Source organism: Cordyceps javanica, chromosome 3 (assembly GCF_051103115.1).
Source record: "Cordyceps javanica chromosome 3, complete sequence".
Taxonomy (NCBI): Eukaryota; Fungi; Ascomycota; class Sordariomycetes; order Hypocreales; family Cordycipitaceae; genus Cordyceps; species Cordyceps javanica.
Window position 1 is genome coordinate 4,131,026 of NC_139297.1, and position 15,588 is coordinate 4,146,613.

The window sequence follows — 15,588 nt, forward strand, 5'->3', positions numbered from 1 at the left end:
TACCTTTACACACGCTCAGAGGTACCTTGCCTCTTCCCTGCTACCAGGTGCCTCTCTTACTGATCAGTACCAAGGTAGGGGCACTGGCCAAGAAGCAGCGCAATAAAGCTTCGACGAGAGCAAGGGCAAGCCAACCGCTGCCTGTGACCCTCGACACCTAGGGACAGCCTTTATTCACCGACTCTTGGCTAAATAAATTCTTCTATTGAAATAGGCACGTTTCGATTAGAGTGTCGGAGACTCAAAGCTGCTATTGAAGTGCTATTATTGCTGGGCTCCAAACAAGGGGACCCGCCATTTGCCGCCTGATCTATTAAGCCCCCCAGCCCAAGTACTGATAGGTTATTACCTGCCTGCCAATACCGATACCGACCTACCAGTACCAGCTTGCCAGCTTGCCAGCCTACCGATTGTTAATACTACCCAAAGTGGTGCCGGCAGCTGTTTTTAGCACTCTTTCAGCTGTTGTCGCTATTCCTGTCGCCAAGTTCAGGTACTTTCAGCACCCTCGACCCGACCCAACCCAGCCTCCTTCGCCTCTCCCCGTGCGCCCCTACGGAAATCCCGCTCCAGAGGCCACCAAGAGGTATCTGTACTCGATTTACCTACTTAGGTACCTGAACCTGCCCAAGTACTTTACTTGCCAGCGTACCTTTCAAGGTACCTACTCTACCTACTCTGCCTACCTTACCTACATACCTTATTAGGTACCTACTTAACCCAGCTGCCCGTGCTCCCGACTTCACGGACTTGCGACGTACGACGTACGGCCTCCTCTTCTGACAGCGGCCCGACAAAAGCTACCGCCTCTTTCCTTCCACTTTCATTGTCTTCTCCCCTCAAACAGCTCCGGCCGCAAACCTCTTCTCTTCAGCACCCGTCCTTGGGCTTGCCCGACATGGAGCAGACGGTCACCATTGTCAACAACTCGGGCAAAATCATCAGCACTGTAAGTGTAATCTCCTTCCCGTCCTTGCCTGGCTGGCTTCCGACACCCCCCGCAACCGCTTGCCATTTCTGCAGCCCCGCCACACCACACCGCACCAAACCACACACCACCAGCTCGATTGCCACGATCAGCATGCCAGAATGGTAGCTAACTTGCGAGTTTTGTTTCAACCTCGTCCTCGATAGGGAAAACAGCTATTTTCCATTTTTCAAGAAGCGAAAGCCGTCTACAGCGAAAAGAAAGAAAGTGTCAGGGCTGAACGAGCCCTTCGCCGCGCAAACACATTCGACGAGACCAGAAGCGTCCGCCGTCCGCCGTCTGTTCCCTCCGCGCCGTCGCTCCGAGGCGAGGATGCCGCCTTTCGCCCTCGTACTCTGAGCCGTGCTCACACGGCCTACTACGTGGACGAGGACCAGTACACTCTACAAGACCAGCCCAGGCGCGCTTCGTACGATACTGCCAGCGTTGCCAGCTCCCGTCGCAGTCACCGCACAAAGGCTTCTCACCATGGAAGCCACAGGCCACGCAGCACCCGCGCCCCCTCGGAGGCCTCGGTCGCCTTGACAGAGGGCAACCTGAAAACGCACAGCGAAGCGGCCAAAACCCGCCCGTCCAGGCCTCCCACCACCCTCTCCAGATATCAAAGTCCCTACGCCGAGACCGTCCCCATGGGCCAGTCAAATATGGATCTCACCGTAGTGGAGCGCAGCGTCTATTACCCTGCCGATACGAGACAGACAGCCATAGTCCCGGCATCGAGACCCGGATCGCACTACGGAGCCCTCGTGCCCCAGTCTGAGGCCTTCATGGCGCAGCCTGGAGCGCTCGTCCCCATGCCCAAGAAGAAGAAGACAATTGACATGAATCTGGCCTACGGCAACATTCCGCCCGATCTTGCCGAAAGGACCGATCTCGCCGATACGGACCAAGATGATGCTACAACCCTGGTTCGCAGGGTTGAGGGCTTGCTTGATGAAGCAAATTGCGTCCAGCACTCTGCCAAAGCAATCATCAAACACCTCCAAGAAAAGCCCGAGGCCGCCGCCGCTGTTGCTCTCACGTTGAGTGAGCTGTCCGCTGTTGCCGCCAAGATGTCGCCTGCCGTTCTCGGTCTTCTCAAAGGCGGCTCGCCTGCTGTATTTGCGCTCTTGGCTTCCCCCCAGTTTCTCATTGCCTCTGGTCTCGCTGCCGGCGTTACTGTAGTCATGTTTGGCGGTTGGAAGATTGTCAAGAGGGTACAGCAAGAACGTGCCCTGCAAGCCGCCATGGCGTTGCAGGCGCTTCCCGAGAGCGAGGAGCCGCAGTACATGGACAGGCCCCCACTTCAGCGCGCGTACACCGATGCTGGCAGCTACGACGAGGCTCTTGTTTTGGATGAAGAGCTCAGCACCATTGAATCCTGGCGTCGAGGCATCGAGCCGCTCGGCGACGACGAGAGCGCCGATATTGAGCTCATCACGCCCGAGGCTGACCGCGCCACCCGCGCCGACGAGCGCGACCGCTATGAGGACCAGCGAGACTTTGACGACACTCGCTCGCATCGCAGCAGCCGCACTCACCGCACCAGCAAAACAAGCAAGACGAGCAAGACGAGCAAGACACACAAGTCCCACAAGTCTCACCACTCGAGCAAGCATGATGAAGAAGATGACCGCAAGAGCAGCAAGTCGTCACGTGCAGGCTCCTCCTCTAGCAAGCTCAAGTCGCGCTCCGAGGCCAAGCTCCTGGAAGACGGTCGCAGCAGTCGAAGTCGCAGTCGTGATGATCTCAACCTGCCTGTTCGCCCCAAGGCGCAACGTCAAGAGAGCGATCTCTTCAAGAGTTTGTTCAAGAGAAAGAACAAGGACGCTAGCCGCAGTCAACTCGTCGTTGCATAATCTGTTGCGTGTATATATGATAATGATGTGCTCCTTGGTTCCCCTGTTTCCCCATTTCTTTACGATGCGACTACCAGGATGGTATGTAAGCGACGACCATCACACGATAATGACTACCTCAGCACCTGCTTGGATTATTTTTCTGGTACCAAGATCTGATTTATTCGACTCTTCTTTAGTATGCGGTCCGCGTTCGTAGTATGCATTCTCGATTTCGGCGAGTCGCCGCGTCATGTACATTTGTTCTCTTCACTATGAAGATATTTAGAATCTAGAACATACATCTCCGCCCACCTTGCCTACATTTTCTATTTCAGTTTGCAAAGTGTTTTTCGTGGGTACATGTAAAGCCACAGGCTCAAAAAAAAACAGTGTATTTCAAGGTGATTTATGACATGTTCAAGGCGATATCACGTTATGCACTTGTCGGGACAATATCCTACGTCGTTCGGCCTTGTCCTTTTCGACCGATATGGCCGTGTAAGTGGCTTCATGAGCTTCGACCAGAGCCTTGTAAGTACTCGGCTAATTGCATACGTAAACAAGCCACATTCGAGTTTTAGTGGTTGCGTTCAGCCTGTTTTATTTCCCCGCAACCCTTTCTTTCTTTCTTTCTTTCTTTCGTTTTTTCATCACCAACAAGGTTGACTTGCTTCCCCGTTGCTACTCCGTCGCGCACGCCCAAGAGTGCACAAACAAACGCACGCACGCACACACATCCGGACGGCGCTGAGACTGCTTTGCCAAAGCAGACTCCCTCGTCCAAAAGTCTTGATAGCTAGTAAAACTCGTAGAAACAAATACATACAAGGAAACAGTCCCTAGGTGGTGCGCGCTTCCATTACATGCTATAAAATGGTTACCGCCGCACATGTCATGCCCCGCAGCAACAGCAGCAGCAGCAGCAGCAGCAGCAGCAACAGCAACAACAAGAACCCAAAGACAACGGCTTCCGCGGCTGTGCTCGCCCTTCTCCGCGCCGCGACGGCAGTCTTTGCGTGCGCCTGGTCGTCGGCGCAGCAGAGTGTCGTCGGCGAGAACGAAGACAACGACGCGGCTCTGGCCCTGCTGGCCCGTCATGGCTGTCGTCTCCGCGCGGACGTGGCGGTTACTGCGGCGGCCATCAACGACGACGACAACGACGACGACGGCCACGCCAAGGATTCTGCCACCGACGTTCCCGTCAACCTAGTGCGCGCATGTGTGAAGATTGGCCGTGACGTTGTGCTGCGACTGGATCGCGTGGGAGGTTCGGCAAAGGAAGCGTCGTCGGCCGCTTGGAGTCTCGTCGACCTCGTCGTGCTTGCGGAGCGGCTCGACGGCTTGGTTCAGCAAGCGCACGACCTCGAAAACTCGCCATTGTGAGTCGATGACATTTATTGAATTGGCCCCTGCCGACTTTTTCACACAAGTCTGTGTCCTTGCCTTGTCCCGATCATCTAGCTAACATGATTATTCTTTTCTCTTCCCTTCCCGAATGAAAAAGCCCTGCTGAGGAGCTTCGCGATCTGGAGCGGCAGCTCGCCGCCCGCCTCGCGCCAAACGCTCCGCCCGGCGATGAGTTTTGCAACGGCGAGCACAAGTGGGTGAGCGCGGAGGCGCCCGAGGCCAGGACGCCGTCCCGCGTCGAGCGCAAGAAGCCGACGCGCGGGCCGCGCAAGGACGTCCACCCGGCGAACCACCAGCCGCGGGAGGTGTCGCCCGACATCCTGCACGACTTCATCCTCGAGGGCCTCGCGTACAAGAGCATGCACGACCGCGAGGACGAGGTCACTGAGGCGTACGCTTCCACCTTTGACTGGGTGTTTGAGGCGGGCCAGCCGCACGGCACCGGCGGCGACGACGACCACGGTCGTGCCGTCGAGCACAGCCTCAGGAGCTGGCTGGAGGCGACCACCGAGGAGGGTGCGAGCCCCATCTACTGGATCACGGGCAAGCCCGGGTCGGGCAAGTCCACGTTTATGCGGTACCTGTTCCAGCACGAGACAACGGCCCGGTGCCTCGGGACGTGGAGCGGCGAGCGGCGGCCCTGCCTCGTCGCCGGCTTCTTCTTCTGGACGAGCGGGTCGCGCGAGCAGCGCTCCCAGACGGGCCTGCTGCGCTCGCTGCTGCACCAGTTCCTGTCGGCGCACCCGGACTACACGGCCGCCGCGTTCCCGGCCCTCTGGGCCCAGCTCCGGGTCATGCCGACAAAGGAGCGCGTTCAGCTGCGGCTCGAGTGGACGGTCGAGGAGCTGCTGCCGGCCTTTCGGTCCTTTGTCAGGGTCGCGTCGGAGAGGATGAGCATCTGCCTCTTCGTCGACGGCATGGACGAGTTCGAGGGCGACCACGCCGTCCTCATCAACCTGTTCAAGGACCTGGCCACCGGTCCCGGGTCGGCCGGCGTCAAGATGTGCCTGTCGTCCCGTCCCTGGCCGGTGTTCCGGGACGCCTTTGCTTTTGCGGTGCCCAACCTCAGACTGCAGGAGCTGACGCGCGGGGACATGCGCCGGTACGTCTCAGAAACGCTGGCGCAAGATGGCGCGATGAAGTCGATTCTGGAGCGCGACGCCGCCCAGGGCTCGCAGTTTGTGGAGGCGCTCATTGACCGCGCCGACGGCGTGTTTCTCTGGGTGCGACTGGCCGTCGACAAAGTACTCGAGAGGTTCTCGAGAGACGATGGCGTAGAGAATCTCACCAAGCTGCTTGTCGCGCTGCCCGTCGATCTAGACGAGCTGTTTGCAAAGCTGCTCTTCCAGGACCAGGCGCCAGAAGAACTCCAGCAGTCTGCTTCCCTCTACATTTTGATGCGTGCCCGGGAAGAGGTCGCCGACTTTGTGCGCAACGATGATGCCAACAACTTGACGGTCTGGGAGCTCGCATTTGCCCTGGACAGGGAGGATGACCAGATGATTCTTGATAAAGTCTCGGTGGAAGAAGCTACAGACGCGTACATCACACAGCGCGGCGAGGCGACCATCAACACAATCAAAGAGAGGTTCTCCGGTTTGCTGGACTTTCATGTCCGGACTCGCGAAGGTAATCTTCGACTGTCTCGTGCCAAGCCCCGGACAAAGGGGCACTCCATGCGCGACAGGGCCAGGAGCAGGGTCGTCTACATTCACCGCACCGTGCGCGACTGGCTCGTCTCGTGCCCGGGTATCCACGACAAGCTCGTGCAGCAGCTTCCCGCCGACTTTGACCCCAACCTCCGTCTGCTACGGTCCTACGTCCTCCAGATGAAGCGGCCCCTCGTCTTCATCGAGCACCACCGCATGCTGGACGACTGGTGGCCCGGCATCACCCTGGCCATGACGCACGCGCGGCACGTCGCCCGCGACCCGGAGCGCCGGCAGCGCGCCTTTGTCAACGCGCTCGACGACACCATCGCCTGGTGGTGGGCGCCCAAGCCGCACGACCCGTACGACCACTGGGCGCGCAACGCCTACGGCAGCTTCGAGGTGCGCATGAAGGCGCCGCCCATCTGGCAGCCCTTCCTGGGCCTGGCCGTCAAGTTTGGCCTGCGCGCCTACGTCGCCGCCGAGCTGGCCGCCCGCCGCCGCCGCGACGACGCCGACGCCATCTCCGACGAGATGCGCGGGCTGCAGGTGGACGACGCCGTGCCCCTGCTGGCGTACGCCACCGAGCACCTGTGCTCGCGCAAGAAGACAATCTACCCGCTGTCGGACCCGGGGCTGGTGGGGGACCTGCTGCGCGGCGCGTGCCGCATCAACCCGGGCGCGAACCACGGCTACCTCGACTTTGCGACCCGGGCGGAGACGACGCCGTGGCTCGCGCTGCTGCGCCACTTGCGCGACGCGCGAAGACGTCGCTGGATCAAGCGCTACGACACGGACGAGGACGGCACCAAGCGATGGGTGCAGGTTGTGCGGCTGTTTCTGGAGGTTGGGGGCGCCGATCCGAACGCGCTCGTAAAGGCAGATGCTTGGGATCCTGAAATTACGGCCCAGGGCGTCATGGAGCTGCTGGATGATACGTATTGCGACGCCGAGATTCGAAGTTTGAAGACTCTGCTGCATGACTTGCAGCAAAAGAACGGGGAGCAGAGCGCCGCGTAACGGCAAGGACGTTTTTTTTCTTCTTCTTTTCTCACGTTTTGTTTCGAGTCTACTTAGTATCCTTCTTTTCTACTTATCAAATTCATCAATCGTTCCCCATTGCTCAACCGCGTCAAGTTGGCCATGAGCACCTCAAACACGCGCTCCATGTACTTGGACGTCGCGCCGCTAACGTGCGGCGTGATGATGACGTTCTTGGCGTGCCACAGCGGGTGGCCGTCCGGCAGCGGCTCCGGGTCCGTGACGTCGAGCGCCGCGCCGCGAATCACGCCGCGCTCCAGCGCGTCCATCAAGTCGGCCGTGCGGACAATGGGCCCGCGGCCGACGTTGGACAGGAACGCGCGGCGGGCGCGCAGGACCTCGAGCTCGGGCCCGGCGATGAGGCCGCGCGTGCGGGCCGTCAGCGGCAGGGCGACGACGAGCAGGTCGAGCCCGGAGCCGAGGAACGCGTGCAGCTCCGCGGTCGAGCCGCCGGCGAACCACCGGTCGGGCAGGTCGCCGGAGGGGTCGCCGAGCCCCGGCGGCGCGTACGAGTCGTCCCGGCGGGAGCCGGGCGTGCGGCGCGGGTGTAGCGTGTAAGCGTGGACGGTCATGCCCATGGCCTTGCAGACGCGGGCGACCTGCCGTCCGACGCTGCCGTAGCCGAGGATGCCTCTTGAAATCTGCATGTTAGTAAGAGGAAGACTGGGAAGATGGTGACTCCCCGGGGAGGGGGGGGTTACTTGCACTCGCTGGCCGACAGAGTCATCTGTAGGGTTTTTGGAGATTTTCCATTGACCTTGCTGCTGGTTTCCAAGGTACTCAGGTACTAAAGAGGTCAGCGAGGTTGTCGGGTTGGGTAACACAACAAGGACGACGACATACGTCGATGCTGAAAGGCGAGAAAGGTGCTCACCACCCATTCAGAGATCTGGGGTCTGTAGAGAGCACTAGTCAGCTGATTGCCATTAGGCCTACTTTTGCGTTTTCGACTCGCCATACCCATGGACACCACTGGCGGTGCAAAATGATATTTCCGTGTCGTCAAAGATGGGCTGGCCGCTGAGACCATCCGCACCAGCCGACGTCAGTTGAAAGAGCTCCAGCTTTCTGGCCTGCGCCACGGTGGGCAGGTTTCGACTACTTCCCAGCGCTAATGTGGCATCTTTCCAGATATCAGCAGCTTCGGCGTCGAAGGGCTGTACTTGGAGGTCCGGGAAGCTGGCGCGGAGGCGACTCAGGGCATCGCTAGGAAGGTCACGAGCGTCTGTGAGGATGAGCTTGTGGCCTTTGAGGGTTTTGTTGGGCGGTGCCATTTTGACGAGCGTCATGGTGATGGCGAATGTGAGAGATTGGTCTTTTTAGTTCGGATTGTTGGTTGGGGGATTTATCGGAACGTTAAAGATGAATTCGAAGCTAGGGGGGGCTTGTCTTCGCACGTCATATCACCACTTGTCGATCGAGACACTGTACTCATAGAGCTACCATGACGCATGGTCAATTGACTCGCCACGTCCGTATCTGAGCCACTCAATTGTGTTGGAAAATTCCATGGAAATCCTTCAAAGCTCATAGCCTATCGCAGGTTGGTTTTCACTACAGTTTCTTCCATCTTGGCCAGGATGAGTGAAATTCGTCTTTGTGGGAAATAATGTAGGGTAGGCTATAATAAGGGCAGCCAGGCGCTTGGTTCTTACCGGCACATGCTGTGGGAAAGACAAACATCCTCCAAAGTAAAACTAGCAGCTGGCCTCATGCAGATATGGCTGCACAGTATTCTACCGCGCCATTGCCTAATGTCTTTCCCCAAGCCGGATTTGCGAGATTGTTTGATGAGAAGCCGGGTACATCTCCCTGCGTGAGGCTTGGCAAGCAACAGGAGCATGACAGTGAGATGCCACGGCCCAGAGAGATGGTTAAAAGAAAAAAAACTTCTCGACATGCGGTCTTGGTGCGTGGATCGTATGCATAATGACTGGGAGATGATTGAAAAAAAAAAAAAACAGGAAACTGAAGTGTCAGAGGACATGTATTTTGGGAGGCGGCATATTGGAGGCTGTAATTCCGCTGCAAAGAGCATGAGAGTGCTACAGTTAGCGGCGATGACTTCCTTAGGTATAGTAGTAACCTAATAATACCAGTTAAGTACCTACCTGGTGGAAACTCTGCAAACTTGTCCTTTGTCAGCGGTCCAGTGCGCTGTAAGCCCCCGCCACGAGGTCGGAAACGCTGCCCGTCTCAGCAGGCGCTCCCCCAGTGTCAGACCCCGCTAATCCCCCAGCCCCACCATCCACGTTGAACCCGCAAAGGTACCCAGCCAGCCCAGCCAGCCCGCCAGCTGCCAGCTTATCGGCTCGGCACGCATCATTACCAGTACTCGCTAACTGGTTAACGGGTAGCTTCGCTACCTGCTGTTTCGCCGGTCTCGCTGCCTCTTGTCCCCAATTCCTTGAATCTCTTGTTCCGTTTGCCACAGGCACGCGCCCTCAAGAACCAACTCCGTTCATACATCCATCCGCGCGACGCACACAGCAGCCAACATGCGCGTTTCGCTGCTGGTGTCCCTTCCGGCCGTTTGCCTGGCCGGGTCCGCCGCCGCCGCCTTCCACGCCGCGCCGGCCTACCTCAACGATGCTGCCGCCACCACCGCCGCCGCCGCCGCCGCCAACGAGGACGACAGACCACCCGGCGTGAGCCCGCGAATCAAGGCCTATAACCTCTCCGTACCCGTCGACCACTTCCACAACGAGTCCAAGTACGCGCCGCACTCGGACGACTCCTACCCGCTGCGCTACTGGCTCGACACCTCCTACTACCGCCCCGGCGGGCCCGTCATCGTCCTGCACTCGGGCGAGTTCGACAGCGCCGGCCGCCTCGCTTACCTCGACCACGGCATCGTCCCCATCCTGGCCAAGGCCACCGGCGGCGTCGGCCTCGTCCTCGAGCACCGCTACTACGGCACCAGCTGGCCCGTCCCCGACGCCTCCACCGCCAACATGCGCTTCCTCACCACCGACCAGGCCCTCGCCGACACGGCCTACTTTGCCCGGCACGCATCCTTCCCGGGCCTCGAGCACATCAACCTCACCGCGCAGGCCACGCCCTGGATCCTGTACGGGGGCTCCTACGCCGGCGGCTTCGCGGCCATGGCCCGCAAGCTCTACCCGGACGTCTACTGGGGCGCCATCTCCTCGTCGGGCGTCACCGCCGCCGTCGAAAAGTTCTGGCAGTACCACGAGGCGTTTCGCAACTTTGCCCCCGCGGGCTGCTCCGAGGCCCAGCAGGCGCTCACCGCCATCGTCGACGCCATCCTCTTTGGCGGCAAGCCAGACGAGGTGGACGCCCTCAAGAACATGTTCCACCTCGACGGGCTGCAGGACGACGAGTTCGGCCACGTCATCACCGGGCCCCTCAGCGGCCTGCAGTCGACCAACTGGGCGACCGAGGACGACGGGGACGCTCTGAGCTTCTACTGCGCCGCCATCACATCCACCGCGCGCCTCTTTGCCAGTACCGCGCACCTCGAAGCCAAGGCGAGGCACTTTACCAGGCTGGCTGGCCACGACCGCGACCTGGAGCTGCGCTCCGCCCAACTCCTCAACTGGGCCGGCTACACCCGCAACATGGACAAGAAGGCCAAGAGGTCCAGCTGCAAGGGCCTCACAAACCCGCAATGCTACTCCAACCGCCACCTCCCCGACGAGACGGCCATCACCAACAACATGTATCGTCCTTGGCTGTGGCAGACCTGCACAGAGTGAGTCACGCATTCTGGATACCTCTACGTAATACCCTTCTCGGAAGGCCTGCTCCCCGCTAACGTGTTGTTGGGCAAATAGATGGGGTTACTTTCAAAACGGCGACCACGTTCCCGAGGACCGCCTGCCGCTCCTCTCGCGCGCCGTCACGGTCGAGTATTCCACCATCAACTGCCGCCGCTTCTTCAAAATCACCACGCCGCCCGACGTCGACATCATCAATCGGCACGGCGGCTTCAACTTTAGCTACCCACGCCTCGCCATCATCGACGGCATGCAGGACCCCTGGCGCGCCGCCACCCCGCACGCGGACGGCCAGCCGGAACGCGTGTCCACGACGTCGGAGCCGTACCTCATGATTGACTGGGGCGTGCACCACTGGGACGAGTTTGGACCCCGACCGGGCCTGGACGAGGAGGGCCTGCCCCCCAGACAGGTTGTCGACAACCAGCGCCAGCAGGTGGAGTTTGTCCAGGCCTGGCTCAAGGAGTGGCACGAAGAGCAGGAGCAGGGAAAAGAAAAGGGAAAAGAAACCTTTTTAGAATTATGATTGATGAAGCTTTGGACATCATGTCAGCAGTTTTGAGTCGTATAGACGAGATCTAATGGAAACCGTTCAGAACGATACAAGTCTCCCAACTCTTGATTGCACCGTCGTGCGCCCAGCATCATGCCTCATCAAAGATCCATGCGAGCCCTTGCAAAAGCTTCTCCAGCCAACGCTTCGACTCTGGCAAGTCGGGGCACGTCGTCCAGAACCCATGCGGCAGCCCCGGGTAGACGTCCAGCCTGGTGCCCAGGCCCTCTTCTCGAAGAAGCTGCTCGAGCAGCAGCGACTCGTCGCGGCGGGGGTCCCAGCCGCAGACGGAAAAGTAGGCCTTGTTCGCAATGTCGGCGTGCGAGTCGAAAAGCAGCGACGACAGTCGCTTGTCGGTAGGCGGCGCGCCATATTTGGCTACAGTTGCTCTGGTTTAGTCTCTCTCTTCTCCCCACACTCTCCTCCCTCTCCAATGGCGCCATGAGAAGGGGAAGCGAACAGAGCGGTTTAGAGGGGAAAGGGGGGAAAGGGGGGGCAAAGGCTGAGGGAACTGCGTACCGGCAAAGTAATCAATCGACTTGCGCGTCAAGCCCGGGGCGTCGTTGACCTCGTCGATGCTCAGGATCCGATCCAGGTACTTGGCCGGGCGCGCGTCCGGGTGGCAGTAACTCCCGGCCAGAAACACCACGCCCGTAATCTTTGGCGTCAGCCCTTGGTCGCGGGCGTAGTGCGAGATGCCCGACGTAAAGTTGGCGCCGGCCGACGTGCCGCCGAGCACGAATCCCTTGAGCAAGTCCACGCCGAGCCTGTCTTGCCCTTCCTCCGAGGCAACCTTATCACACGATGGTGAGAAATGAAATATCTGGTCTCAAGTAAACAAGAAAGGGGGGAAACAGGAGGGAGGAGACCCGGGGGGGGGGGACGGGAAGTCCTTTCTTTCTCACCCATCGGACCACGTCGTAGCAGTCTTGGAAGCCAGTCGGAAACTTGTGCTCGGGCGCGAGTCTGTACTCGACGCTCAAGACGTGGACCCTCAGCTTGGCGGCGATGGCGCGGCACGTCGCGTCATCGGTTTCCAGCCCGCCCGTCACGTAACCGCCGCCGTGCATGTACAGGAACAGCGGCAGCCTGGCCGTGGCCGGCTCCGTGGCCGTGGCCGGCTCCGTGTCCCGCGGCGGCGGCGGCGTCTTGCGGTAGCTCCGGAGACGGATGGGGTGCGCATCGCGCGCGGCGACGTCGAGTTCGTCAATGTCCAGGCCGGCCTGCGGCGCGATGGGGTCGCGGTCCCTGCTCATGCCATGGACCTTGGTGCCGGGAGGGAGCCGATTGGGGAACTGGAACGCAAAGACGCGAGGTAGCGAAATTCTGTAAGCCACAAAAAAGTGTGCAACGCGCGTGGTGCTTCTGTCAAGGTTTGGCCGGTTGCGCTTACATCAACCCATTCTGGGTCTGGCTTCGCCAGATACCTGTACTCAGCCATGGTGAAGGGAAATAAATGAATCGCGACCTGCAAAATATTGCGCAGAGGATGGTCCTGATAATCGGCTGCGAGCTGAGCCACGGCGACCTACGTACGTTGCGATGAACGTTGTTAAGGTTTCGACCCCCCCCCCGGCCACGTGCGGAGGAGGACCCGGCGGAGTCACGGAGCTTTGCGGGCCTCCGAGGGACAATCCTCTTGTTCTGTCGGCCGCCCACCTCCCACTCGGTCCCCGCTGGCGCTAGGCGACCTAGCCAGGTGACAGTCGCTGGCGATGACGAACATGAAAGCATCTTTATTATTTCCAGAGCCAAGAGTCATGACTTGACGGCGTTTATCCGATTGCTTATAAACCATACGGTATGTACTATGGACAAGGAGTTTATTACCCCCTTTGTGCACCAACCGCACAGCTCGCCGACGCGCGGATTCGCTCACCTTGCCAGTAAGTACTCGGTACTGGCGCGCAGTAGTTACGGGATTAATTTGTAACTTTTATCCACCTCTCCTATCCTCTCATCGGCCCCATTTCCTGAAACCTGCCATGCCTTGTTGATCGTGAGAGCCCACACAAGCACAGACCTTGAGTATGCACAGGGATGCGACCAGGGTGAACAAGTCGCCTTATGGACCGCCGCCGTTAGATGAGCTGGGCAGCCGGGCAGCTGGGCAACTGGGCAACCGGGGTAAGTCTGGGCGACCTTGTTGTTTCCCTCGCCTTCCCCGGGGCCTCGCTGCGAGAAGGTACCCGGTCTATAGTATTAAGAGACAGGTATTACGCAATAAGAGCAACCCGCTCGGGCAATGTTGTTTGCCGGTATTTTCGTCGGCATTTCGCAGTATATCATCTCTTTTCGTCAAGTTTCCCTCTCTCCTTGTCTTGCCTCGGGAAAAACGTGTCTCAGGAAATGAGACAAGGAAATACAGGGCAAATAGTCTCGGCTCTGGACCAGTAGCGGTGCGCCGTTGGTATTTGGCCAAAGAAGGGCCCTCATCAGCCTGTCAGCGTAATTTACTTTCAACGGTCGCGCCCCTCCCTAACCGTCTGTCTCACCAGTCTCGACTCTCATTTGCTCTCCCGTACAAATTGGGGCTGGTACCCCCGTACATGTCTGGCAAATCTCGTGAAAGGGGGGGGGCTGTACTGACAGACTACAGTGATGAGCTACTCAGTAAGTTGGTGGCTTCCAGAATCATTCTTTTCACTTTCCAATTACCCCTTACCAAGTGCCGGCTCGACGGATTGTAGCCCCTAGCTTGCCACATGGCGTCGTCGCTTTCCTGTAGTCGATTACCGAATCGCGACTCTCCTTTGCATGACTCTGTACTTGTGTGTAAACTTGTCGCCGTTTCCTTTGCGTGTTTCAGTCTCACTTCCCCGGTTTCTGGCGATCTGCCGCGCCAGGTTTCATCGGCCAAGGAACTTGGTGACACAAAACTTTTTGACCAGATCATGCCAATCAATCTCCTTCTCGTAGCTGTGAGCACATCATACCGTCATCATCAAGCCAGCCTCGGCCGCCACCCTGAACCGCTTTCAAAAAGGGGAAACTTTTGACAATTTGTCTGGCGCGCGCCCGGACGGCGCAGATACTCATGTCGCGTCGCTATTCCAGCAGCACGAATGCCTCGCGCGTGGCAGAAGGTACATGGTCCCGTCCAGGCTTCGCTATTCGTCAAGCGCCGCCAGCGCCGCCGCCCATCGCCGAGGGCGCAGACGGCCTCTCCCAGCATACATTCTTTAGCGCCTTGAGCATCCGCTCCGGCCGGACGGGCAGGATCGCGAAAAAGCACCCGTCCGGTGGTCGCCCACCACCCGAGCCCTGCACGTTTTACAGAGAAGCCACGCCGCCGCCGCCGGGCTCGTCGCATCGCAAATCCGAGGCGCGGCCGGAGCCGGAAGAAGCCTACGATGGCCGCTACGACTACGTCGCGCCACCGGCGCCGCTCCCCGTCGCGACAACATGCGGTCTCCCGCGCCGCAAGTTTTGCGTGCTACTATGGGCTGTAGTTGTGGCGGTCATCGTCGCCGCGGCGGTCCCTGTCGGGGTCGTGTTTGGGCTGCGCAGCCGTCATCACCACGAGAAAGTAACAAGCAGGCCCGTGGATGCCACAAGGTACGGTATTCCTCGCAGAAGTGACCTTGAAAAACTTTTCCTTGCCAAATTCTGACTCTATGCGCAGCACCATCTCGCCCACGCCATCCACTTCGAGCGCCTCGGCCGGCACGCCCACAGCTCCCAGCGTCGCGTCGACGACAATAACAGCGTGTCCAGCTGCCAACAACACCATGTATATCGTGCCCAATACCACCACGACATTCAAACGTCTCTGCGGCATAGACTACACTGGTGTGAGCCAGGCTCGCGAACTGGGCAGCGTGTGGACGACGACGATGCAAGAGTGCATTTTCCAATGCGCCGACTTTCCCGGCTGCACAGCTTGCGGATGGGGCATCATAGCCGATGACCCCGGCAGCGAACACCGCTGCTGGCTCAAAACTGATCTGAAAGCATCGCTCAGCGTCCGTGCTGGCTGGGAGTTTGCTATACTGGAGCAGTGACACGTTTGTTAGCTGTTGTTGCCTCCTCTGCTGCGCACTCGAGCAGTGCCAGCTATACCACTTGCCATGGCGAAATAGCTCAACAATGTGATTGAAAGACTCTTGGTCTCTCTGGCTTTCACGGCTGAAACTGAGCGCGACAGTTTCTCTCTTCACCATGTCCCATGTGTGCAGACAACAGCATGTGGCCGAGTGATTGAACCAAAACTGCCGGCAGTCGAGTTCACCCAACATGATTCATGATGTATAGTACCGCGATAGTGTGTTTTCTTTAATTTATAGACGGAATAATAAATACAGGTAATTGGTAATCGGGAATATCACACAACTTTATATAGCTCCATATTGTTCAGGGTAAGCTTGGCCTAGCTGCTGGCTCGGTAGTG

General features: G+C 58.9%; 6 protein-coding genes across 6 annotated transcripts; 4 read left to right on the forward strand and 2 right to left on the reverse strand.

Moving 5' to 3' along the window:
* Nucleotides 1-898: 898 nt before the first annotated feature.
* V2A60_005439 (uncharacterized protein) lies at nt 899-2,826 on the forward strand (the record flags this gene model as incomplete). The annotated part of the gene is made up of 2 exons (XM_083256751.1): nt 899-949; nt 1,135-2,826. The coding sequence occupies 2 exons, from the start codon at nt 899-901 to the stop codon at nt 2,824-2,826; spliced, it is 1,743 nt and encodes a 580-aa protein (XP_083112877.1).
* Nucleotides 2,827-3,681: 855 nt separating this feature from the next.
* V2A60_005440 (uncharacterized protein) lies at nt 3,682-6,884 on the forward strand (the record flags this gene model as incomplete). The annotated part of the gene is made up of 2 exons (XM_083256752.1): nt 3,682-4,187; nt 4,313-6,884. The coding sequence occupies 2 exons, from the start codon at nt 3,682-3,684 to the stop codon at nt 6,882-6,884; spliced, it is 3,078 nt and encodes a 1,025-aa protein (XP_083112878.1).
* Nucleotides 6,885-6,937: 53 nt separating this feature from the next.
* V2A60_005441 (D-isomer specific 2-hydroxyacid dehydrogenase family protein) lies at nt 6,938-8,194 on the reverse strand (the record flags this gene model as incomplete). The annotated part of the gene is made up of 4 exons (XM_083256753.1): nt 6,938-7,546; nt 7,607-7,692; nt 7,749-7,801; nt 7,866-8,194. The coding sequence occupies 4 exons, from the start codon at nt 8,192-8,194 to the stop codon at nt 6,938-6,940; spliced, it is 1,077 nt and encodes a 358-aa protein (XP_083112879.1).
* Nucleotides 8,195-9,403: 1,209 nt separating this feature from the next.
* Nucleotides 9,404-11,171, forward strand: V2A60_005442 (uncharacterized protein; the record flags this gene model as incomplete). The annotated part of the gene is made up of 2 exons (XM_083256754.1): nt 9,404-10,620; nt 10,703-11,171. The coding sequence occupies 2 exons, from the start codon at nt 9,404-9,406 to the stop codon at nt 11,169-11,171; spliced, it is 1,686 nt and encodes a 561-aa protein (XP_083112880.1).
* A 118-nt stretch (nt 11,172-11,289) lies between these two features.
* V2A60_005443 (Alpha/Beta hydrolase protein) lies at nt 11,290-12,639 on the reverse strand (the record flags this gene model as incomplete). Its single annotated transcript, XM_083256755.1, has 4 exons — nt 11,290-11,576; nt 11,718-11,991; nt 12,104-12,493; nt 12,592-12,639. The coding sequence occupies 4 exons, from the start codon at nt 12,637-12,639 to the stop codon at nt 11,290-11,292; spliced, it is 999 nt and encodes a 332-aa protein (XP_083112881.1).
* Nucleotides 12,640-14,235: 1,596 nt separating this feature from the next.
* On the forward strand, nt 14,236-15,202 carry V2A60_005444 (uncharacterized protein; the record flags this gene model as incomplete). Its single annotated transcript, XM_083256756.1, has 2 exons — nt 14,236-14,756; nt 14,824-15,202. The coding sequence occupies 2 exons, from the start codon at nt 14,236-14,238 to the stop codon at nt 15,200-15,202; spliced, it is 900 nt and encodes a 299-aa protein (XP_083112882.1).
* Between the last annotated feature and the right edge of the window lie 386 nt (nt 15,203-15,588).